At 46.6% G+C, this 10,738-nt stretch overlaps 1 protein-coding gene across 1 annotated transcript in view; it reads right to left on the bottom strand.

Moving 5' to 3' along the window:
* Positions 1-970: 970 nt before the first annotated feature.
* The window catches only part of LOC306919601 (forkhead box protein P4-like), a gene marked incomplete at both ends in the record, with an annotated part of 10,753 nt that continues 985 nt past the window's right edge, over positions 971-10,738 (bottom strand). The window contains 3 exons of the mRNA XM_079532357.1: positions 971-1,101; positions 7,734-7,835; positions 9,441-9,517. Of these exons, the coding sequence (XP_079388483.1) occupies positions 971-1,101; positions 7,734-7,835; positions 9,441-9,517 (310 nt within the window). The remainder of the gene's footprint in view (positions 1,102-7,733; positions 7,836-9,440; positions 9,518-10,738) is intronic.

Raw genomic sequence — 10,738 nt, 5'->3', positions numbered from 1 at the left:
AATGACCGTACCTAAATGTTTTAGCGGTTTCATATGTTATCAGATGATTTAATAGCCGTCATCAACCCTTATCAAGAAGAAGAAGAAAACAAAAATAGAAATACTGGATTTGTGTAAGAGAGAGAAAAAAAAAACATTTGTTTGGAATGTAATTTTATATTAAACAAATCACGAAAAAAAGGTGAACCAAGTATCGTGATTGGAATCGTATCGCGAGTCGAGTGAATCGTTACTGTACATGCCTCGTCGCGGGGGGGATTTCTTTCCGCTTTAATCCCAGCATGCACGGCTGCGGATCACAGCTTGAGTACACGTGTGTGCCTTTAACGACGCGTGCGCGCGTGTCACCTCAGCCAAACCCCACAGCGTGCGACAAATCATACAAACATGTTTGTTACATGTTGAAACCATCCCGACAGTAAACATATGCTAAACACACACACACACATACACACAAAGTGTCTGAAGTCTGGCGCGCAGGTGTGTGTGTGTGTGTGTGTGTGTGTGTGTGTGTGTGTGTGTGTGTGTGTAATTATCCCTGTGTTTTCTCTGGCGCAGGAACAGAACATCTGTTTACACAAGACTAACAAGCTTTTCTCCTCTGCTGCATCACTCACATCTGCTCACTAATGGTGTCGACAAACAGGAAAACACGCGCACACACACACACACACACACACACACACACACACACACACACACACACACACACACACACACACACACACACACACACACACAAACCCCCTTTCATTTGACTGCTGAGCGTGTTGGCCTCTTGGTAATATACTGTAGTAACAGTAATGGGAGCGTTTATGCAATCATGATGCCTGCGTCTATGAATTCACACACACACACCGCCCCTCACTCTGTGTGTGTGTGTGTGTGTGTGGTGTGTGTGTGTGTGTGTGTGTGTGTGTGTGTGTGTTGTGTGTGTGCGTGCGTGCGTGTGCGTGTACAGTATACGTACTCCACGTACCCGGTCATCTTTGGGGGTCTCCTCTTCTGGTACTCCACCTCGTCCACGGTCCACACGGCCCCCTTCACGTTCTCCACGCGCACAAAACACTTGTGCAGACTCAGGTTGTGACGCACGGCGTTCTGCAAGCGGGGAAGAGTTAAGTTAAACCACTGCGTGTGTGCGTGTGTGCGTGCGTGCGTGTGTGCGTGTGTGCGTGAAAGCCACAGCATCCATCCATGTTCAGGGGCCCAAATTGGCAGATCTTGCAAGTTGCGACACGTTTTCATCTTGTAGATCGGCTTTTTGGGGCAGAGGTTTGGTGTAGGGCTGCAGTGGTTAACCTTTTTCATATCAAGGTCCATTATTTATTTGGCCACCGTGAGATTTGGCCTCTCGGTCACAAAACATAGAATATTGGTGTTATCGTTGGATAAAATGCTGTCCACAATTCCAGGCTGTATTGATGTTGGTAACATTAGGAGAGATAACAGGCAAACGTTGATAAAAAAATAACAATTCTTCTACATTCTGTAATTGTGGAGACTTAAGTAATGCAAGTGTTTAATCCATTGAGACCTGGAACGCATCCATGTCACGTTAGCGTTTAACCACATTAACCATTAACCCATTTTGGGGCGGGAACCCCTTTTGGTGTTTTAAACATTGTTATAATTTAGCTATTGAAAAATAGCAGATCTACAAGCTCATAGCGCGCCACCGAGTGGCGCGCTATGAACTTGTAGGTCTGCTATTTTTGAAAAATCGTTAAAATGTGCCTCAAATCTTTCCGAAAATTGTCATGATTTAGAAAACTTTTTTTTTTTTATTTCGACGTCAGGCCTGAATGGGTTAACAATAATGTGAATCTTGAGAGTGTAAACTGAGACCAAATGGACCCGTAAGGGCCCATCCTCCTCGAGGATGTTACTGATGATACTAATTAAGGCTCTGTTCCATTTAGTGTGCAGTCGTTCTCAAACCTTTTAATTTCAAGGGCCCCCATAACTCCCCGTTACACACCCGTACGGGGTCGTTTGGAACCCACTCAAGGACAGCAACATAGCAGCACCCTGACCAGAATGGAACAGAGCCCTCATTAGTATCATTAACTGTTTGACCAGAATGGAACAGAGCCCTCATTAGTATCATTAACTGTTTGACCAGAATGGAACAGAGCCCTCATTAGTATCATTAACTGTTTGACCAGAAAGGAACAGAGCCTTCATTAGTATCATTAACTGTTTGACCAGAAAGGAACAGAGCCTTCATTAGTATCATTAACTGTTTGACCAGAAAGGAACAGAGCCTTCATTAGTGTCATTAACTGTTTGACCAGAAAGGAACAGAGCCTTCATTAGTATCATTAACTGTTTGACCAGAATGGAACGGAGCCTTCATTAGTATCATTAACACTGACTCTATTTGACCAGAATGGAACAGAGCCTTCATTAGTATCATTAACACTGACTCTGTTTGACCAGAATGGAACAGAGCCTTCATTAGTATCATTAACTGTTTGACCAGAATGGAACAGAGCCCTCATTAGTATCATTAACTGTTTGACCAGAAAGGAACAGAGCCTTCATTAGTATCATTAACTGTTTGACCAGAATGGAACGGAGCCTTCATTAGTATCATTAACACTGACTCTATTTGACCAGAATGGAACAGAGCCTTCATTAGTATCATTAACACTGACTCTGTTTGACCAGAATGGAACAGAGCCTTCATTAGTATCGTCTGTAACACCTGGAGTGGGGAAGGGGCCCCAGTTCTTTCCAAAATGGCGTGTGTCCATACAGTAGGCCCATTGCCTCAGGCAGATTGAGTCTAGTGTCACTCAATTGTGGGCGTATTGTCAAATAAGAACTGTGTTCCAAAAATAAACAAATGTTCCCAGTGGATTGATTGATGAATACTGACCAAAATGAGTGACCGACTATCGTAAACCAAAGAGAGCAACGGACAATATTGCCAAAGCCTGTTGGAACTGATCGATCACTATTTTTTTTGTAAACTTTCCATTGTTTTGTGGAAACTATAGCAGATCTACATACATCTGCACGCGTACACACACACACACACACACACACACACACACACACACACACACACACACACACACACACACACACACACACACACACACACACACACACACACACACACACACACACACACACACACACACACACACACCAATGTCAAAACAAGACACACACTAGCCTACCACCTCTCCCGTATAATCATATAAATGGGTATACCCGTATTCTATCTCAGAATGTTCTTAACCAGTCGCCATCAGCACGAGTGCACTCACACACACACACACACACACACACACACACACACACACACACACACACACACACACACACACACACACACACACCAATGTCAAAACAAGACACACACTAGCCTACCACCTCTCCCGTATAATCATATAAATGGGTATACCCGTATTCTATCTCAGAATGTTCTTAACCAGTCGCCATCAGCACGAGTGCACTCACACACACACACACACACACACACACACACACACACACACACACACACACACACACACACACACACACACACACACGCATGAAGAAGGTGGGCGGGCACACCGCTATCTGCGCCTGGCGGACCCCCCGGGCCCCGGGGGGACAGCGCTCCTCTTTTCATCTGCTATTTGTAGTTTGTTCATGCCCAATTTCATTACCAATTTTAATTCGCCTATAATTAAATCCTGCATATTCTCTCTGACACGCGGTTGTAAAGCCGAGAGGGAGAGGACAGGGCCATGCGGGCGGGCGCGCATCATTCCTCACACCGTAATTACACACTCACACACACACACACACACACACACACACACACACACACACACACGTGCGTAATTACACGAGCCATAATCAGCCGAGGACCCCCCCTCCCCTCCTCCGTATACCCCCGCATCCTCTAACCCCCCCCACCCCACCCCCCCTCTCTCCCCTCTAGCTGTGATGCTAAGTTTTGTAAATGAGTCTGACCCCAATCTCCGACCGCCACCCTGACAGAACACACACACACACACACACACACACACACACACACACACACACACACACACACACACACACACACACACACACACACACACACACACACACACACACACACACACACACACACACACACACACACATGCTATCTCGCGCCGCTATTTGCATTTGTCTCCGTGATGAAAGCCTGGTTCTCTCAGTTAAAACATTAGCAGCCATTTACAGCGGGTCACAGCGCCATGCGCCACTCATCTTCAGCCCCACCCCACCAACCACCCCCCCCCCCCCCCCCCCCCCCCCCCTCCACCACGCCCCCACCCCCAGGGGGAGGGGGAGGGGGAGGAGGGGACAGAGGGGATGGGGACGGGGACCTTGGTGGGCGAAGGAAGATCCAATTTATAAACCCGAAACTAAAATAATATAAAAATTAATTCTGCTATAAAACCAGGTAGAACATATAGAGTCCTCTTAGAATTGAACATAACATTGAGCAAAAATATAAGCAAAATAAACAAACTGTCTCTGCGATGTTGTCAGAGTCTAAGAGGTGTCTCTGTATCGTTTACGACAGTCAGTCGCTCATATTTGACACAGTCTGTTTCTGGCAAAAATGGAACTAATTTGGCGGTGGTTGCATGAGCATTTTCTCGCCATCAGTTGATTCTTCATATCGATATGAGTCAAACTGCCGGGATCATTTGTTTCATTTTTGGAACACAGTTCTTATTTGATGCAATATAAAACAGAAGTCTATGGGAATTCAGAACGGGGGGAAAAACGCATCCTGGATAGGACTAGGATGTATAAATGACGTCAGACTTCAGTGCTCTATTCCGTCTCATCTGTAACAGATTCAACACAGATTGAATCATCACATAATATTGTACCTTCATCTGCATCTCCATATTTCAACTTTCTACGACGAATGGAACCAAATGGACCCTTACAGGTGTGTAACTCCGAGAGTGTAACAAATGGAACCAAATGGACCCTTACATGTCTGTAACTCTGAGAGTGTAACAAATGGAACCAAATGGACCCTTACAGGTGTGTAACTCTGAGAGTGTAACAAATGGAACCAAATGAGCCCACACACGTTGAGAAGCATGCAACGTATCAGACCTTTTTCAACCCCCCCCCCCCCCCCCCCCCTCTCTCTCTCTCTCTCTCTGATCAATGACCCCCTCCTCCCCATCTCATGAAATATAGAGTCTTATTAGAGGACGTACATCTCTGTGGAAGCTATTTAGCTGACTGAGCGTCTGTATAAATACATAAAGGAGCGTCACAGATAGATGGATACACGGGGGCTCTATTTAAAGGTCTGTGGCCCGGCCACACGACACCCATTAATAGTTAAATTTCATAAAAGTCAGATGAGGTGGGGTGGGTGGCGGCGGAGGGGTTTAGAGACACCCCCCCCCCCCTACCCCCCCCCCCCCCCTGTCTCATCTATACTCTCTTCCTTTTTCCTTCCTTCCCTCCATCTGTCCATCCCCCCCCTCTCTCTCTCTCTCTCTCTCTCTCCTCTCTCTCTCTCTCTCTCTCTCTCTCTCTCTCTCTCTCTCTCTCTCTCTCTCTCTCTCTCTCTCCCCCTATCTCCCTTTTGTTCCCTCGCTCGCCCGTTTGCACCCTCTCTCTCTCTCTCAGGAGGAGCTGACACTCAAATTAGTGTGCGGCTGCCACTGTAAAAATGGGTCAGCACCTATACTGTGCGCGTGTGTGCGTGTGTGTGTGTGTGTGTGCGTGTGTGTGTGTGCGTGCGTGTGTGTGTGTGTGACTGTGTGTGTGTCTGTGTGTGTGTGTGTGTGTGTGTATGTGTGTGTGTGTGTGTGTGTGTGTGTGTGTGTGTGTGTGTGTGTGTGTGTGTGTGTGTGTGTCTGCAGGGCTAAGTGGGGCCCTTTCTCTCTCTCTGTAGCCTACGTCGTGTCAGATATGAGCAAAATGGCTGAGGGTGTGTGTGTGTGTGTGTGTGTGTGTGTGTGTGTGTGTGTGTGTGTGTGTGTGTGTATGTGTATGTGTGTGAGAGAGAGAGGGAGAGAGAGAGAGATAGAGAGAGAGCAGGTGCATAACATAAATTAAACGAGCTATACTTGTCAAATCACTCAAGTCTCAAGGCATGAGTTATACCTCATTGTGAAGCCAGGGGGCGTACTGTACTGTCTGTTATACCTCATTGTGAAGCCAGGGGGCGTACTGTACTGTCTGTCGCTCACCGGAAAGAGTCTGTCTACAAGCTAACAACCACTAGCAATCCCCGCGCTGTGCGACAGCCGACGGGCGTGTGCAACAATAAGTACAGCTCAGGCTCTTGTGGTAGAAGTGTCGAGCAAAGCAAAGCAAAGCAAAGTTACTATATTTACCCAGGGTAACTGGACTAAGCATCATATACTTGTTTACAGCCAGGCCCTGCTCATAGAACATTTCATGGTAGTGGTTCAATGCCTTGCTCAAGGGCACTTCAGCGGTGGTAATTTTAACGTGCCGGTCCGGGGATACGAACTGGCGACCTTCCGGTATCAAGACCGCTCCGCAAACCGTTCGGCCACCGCTGCCACACAGCAGTGCAGTCGCTAGAGCTAGAGAGAGCGTTTTTTAACAACCCAGTGTAGCCTAGTTATTTATAAAAGCTCAAACAAAAACATGATATAATACCAGAGAAGGTTGTGTACAAATTCTTGGCTTTGATGGTATCTTATAGGTGTAGTTCTAATTGATGCGGAAACACAACATCATTGCCTTGATGGAAGTAACATCAACGAGTGTCAACGAGCGTCACCTGGACAGTGAACTGTGCTGAACTGAAGTGACTGGAGTCACTTACTGTGATTATGATAAGCTTACATTTCATCACATTTTCACAAACACAACATAATAAAGAAATAAAATAAAAACGCTTTGAGAAACCCTAGAGAGAGTGTGTGGCATAGATGAGCCCACGTACATCTACAGTATATCTGCCCCGCCAGGCCGCGGGTGTCCGCTTGACTCTGAGAGTGTTAAAAACAACACTGTCCCAGAGTTAAACCCACACCCAGGGTGCTCACAGTGCAGATATTATATATGAGTGTTCGTCTAAACTCCCCGAGACGGAAACGACACACCAGTGGTGGAAAGTATAACTAATGACATTTACTCCAGTACTGTACTCAAGTACAATGTTCTTTTAACTTATCTTGAGTATTTCCAATTTCCAATACTTTTCTACTCCCAATACCTCTCAAATATTGCACTATTTCTTCCACTATATTTATTTGAAAACTTTAATTATTAGTTACTTTTTTTAATTATTATTACAAAACATGAATTAACCACTTCAGCCCTATATAGATTTCGGCCATTTGAAAATAGCCAATCTGCAAGCTTGTGAGATCTGACTACTTTCAAAAGATTATTATACATTTGAAAACATTAAATGGGACATTCTGCACAATTAGTAGGCTAGTTTTTGTACTACATTTTGATGCCAATACTTTTGCACTTCTGCTCAAGTGAATGTTGAATTCCAGACTTTTCCTTGTAACAGAGCATTCTATATTGCAGTCTATATTGCAGTAAAAAACGTTTGAGTACTTTTTTTTCTGTTTCCACCACTGACGCACGACACCGTCCGGGAGCTAAGCGAACACTCACAGCGTCTTACAGTGCATATACAGCACACAGTACCGGGTGTACTTGTACGTTAACCGTTACTGTGTGCCATATATGCACTGTGTACTGTATGTATGTCTGTGCGCCCTCACCTTCCACGTGGCCGTGTTTCTCCGGAAGTAGGCGAACATTCGCGTAAACCAGTTGTAGATCTCATTGAGAGTCAACTGTCTGTCTGGCGCCTCCAGGATGGCCTGGGGGACAACAAGACAGAGAGGTCAGGGGTCAGGCGTTAGGGGTCAAGAGGTCAAGAGGTGAGAGGTCATAAGAGATGAGGACATGATGATGAGACTAGAGAGGGCTGGGCGGGAAACCCTGTTTAGTAAGATCTTTTTTTATGCCTTTATTGATAGGGTACGGTGATTTGACAAGAAAGGGGGAGAGAGACGGGGCGAAGACATGCGGCCAAAGGCCGACGGGCTCGGGACTCGAACCCGCAACACGCCGTCAGGCTGGATTACCGGCCTCGGTGCCTGGACCTGTTTAGACCCGTCGTGTGACCTGTAAGTCTTTTTGCCGTTTTACCCTCTTTTTCTCCCAAATGTAGTCGTTATGCCAATTACATTGACTGCCACGATTGTGTCAGTGTCTGTCCATTCACATGCCACGGGTATTTTAAAGTGAGGTGCCTTATTCAAGGGGAAAATATTACCCCCCAGGCCTTAACCGAATGTTAGCTCACGCATAAGCAATCCTATCGCGGGACGATTGTGGACCACACGAGGCAAAAATAATAATTGACCGCGACCAGCGACGTGACCGGAGTCAGCCATAAGTAGAGCTTGTTTTGATTAGAATCGGAATCTGGGAAATCCGAGATAAAAGGGTGTTCGGCTATCTTTGAAGTCAACGATTGGGGAACCTTGTTACTGACGGACCGACCACTTCCGGTTTATCTCCTAGCAACGGAGACGCTGATAGATCGTAGCATAGCGCGATCTCAAACTGAATCAACGTAAAACATTCAAAGATGGAGATCTCCATCCATGGCAGTTGGTGTGTAAATTCCTCCACACACGCATTTCTGTGTCGTCACTGCCGTCGTATCCTACTGACTCACCTGCCAGTGAGGAGCCCCCACCGGGAGGACGTAGAGCCTTCGTCCTACTCCTCCCATCCAGCACTCCCTGCTGACAGGCTCAGCCCCCCCAGCCTGTAGGAGTGACAATTATCACTCTCCTCCTCGCCGCCCGGTGGCTTCCCTCCCCCCGAACACGGGCCAATTGTGTTCGTGTGTAGACGCTCGACAATGCCAGATGCACTGCGGTGGATTCAAACCCACATCCGCTGCGGTGCAGGTGTGGGCAGGCACTGCGCCACCCGAGCGCATCTTTATAGGTTTCACTCCGACATCTGTGTCAATTATTAGTTGTTGTTGCCTTATATATTTCTATAAAAAATTTGAAGCCGCTTTTAGAATCGGCCTCAGGTCTAAATGGGTTTAATCGAAACCGATATTTGGAACCAATAACCAACGTCATCGTTCTCATATGGGTTAATGCAATCAAGAAGCAGGATCTTCTTTCTCCGTTAAACGTTAATCACAATCGAGGCAAAGGTTTGAAATAATGGTGATAGATTTGATTGAAGTTATATCGTCCCAGCCCTACAGAGATGAGATGAGATGAGATGAGAGGGAAGGAGAGGAGAGGAGATGAAGAGATGACATGTGAAGCAGACCAGAGGGAGAAGAAGGAGGAGGAGGAGAAGGAGGAGGAGAAGGAGGAGGAGGAGAAGAAGGAGGAGGAGAAGGAGGAGGAGGAGGAGGAAGAGCAGGAGCAGAAGGAGGAGGGACTTACGTGGCGTATGAGGGAGGCGTACGTGAAGGGAGGTCTGACATCAGCATTCTTGTAGAACTCACAGTTCTGAGCCAACTCTGCAGAGGAGAACACAACCATGTTCAATATAAAATATATAAATACTGTGTGTGTGTGTGTGTGTGTGTGTGTGTGTGTGTGTGTGTGTGTGTGTGTGTGTGTGTGTGTGTGTGTGTGTGTGTGTGTGTGTGTGTGTGTGTGTGTGTGTGTGCGACTGTGCGTGTGTCAGACTCTTCTCCCTTCTGGCTCCAAAACTACGGAATTAACTCCCCATTGCAGTTAGAAATGCAGACTCACTCCCCCAGGGCCCCAGAATGAAGTTACTAATGTTGCTCTGGAGAGGGAAGTGTGAAAGTGGAGCTGTTGCCCCCGTGACCCGACTACGGATAAGCGGTTGAAGATGGATGGATGAATGGGTGGATGGACTCACTCCCGATCTTCCGTCGCAGTGTGAAACCTCTTCAGACTCCACCTTAGCCTGCAGCTCTTTCCCTAACACTTGACCTAGCCTCGACGACCTTGCAGGTTTATGCAAAGGCTAAAAATGCAAGCCCAAACCACACCAATGTTTCTCCATGCAACTCCTTTGCGAGTTGTGAGTAGTTGTGAGTAGTTGTGAGTAGTTGTGAGTAGTTGTGAGTAGTTGTGAGTAGTTGCAACCACAGTTCCGACTCGCCATACACGTGAACTATGCGACTGCCTAGGGCCCTGGGAGTTGCTAGAGCCCCCCCCCCCCCCCCCCCCCCCCCCCGAAGGTCGGACGGCGACAAACTATAGGATATACATGAGTAAAGTGCACTTTGAGCTGCATCCAAACCCCCATGCGTTGGAATCAAAACAGATATAGCATTGTGATAATTCATTTATTTTTAATTTCTAAGCGGACCCCCTCAGCTGTTCTCAAGTCATTTATTCCCATGCAGACTGTGTGGTCTTAATAATAATAATCCATACTGGATTATTATCGTCGGGTGAAAACCTCATGTGTCCAAAAACTGTTACTTTTCAGGATTTAAATTCAAAAGCATCAAAAGCAGCAGATCTACAAAAGCTCCAAACGCATCACTTCATGCGTTGAGAGTTGTGTGACGTTATATAGTGTGATCAAGTTAGTAGGACATTCAGTTACAAAAAGATACAATATTTCGCTTCCTTCCTTCCTTCCTTCCTTCCTTCCTTCCTTCCTTCCTTCCTTCCTTCCTTCCTTCCTTCCTTCCTTCCTTCCTTCCTTCCTTCCTTCCTTCCTTCCTGAAAAACACAGGGCGGCGGTGGCTCAGGGG

This window comes from Electrona antarctica, assembly GCF_951216825.1.
Source record: "Electrona antarctica genome assembly, contig: scaffold_1455, whole genome shotgun sequence".
Lineage (NCBI taxonomy): Eukaryota > Metazoa > Chordata > Actinopteri > Myctophiformes > Myctophidae > Electrona > Electrona antarctica.
Note: the sequence above shows the minus strand (reverse complement) of the source record. Positions and strands in the feature narration are given on the sequence as shown.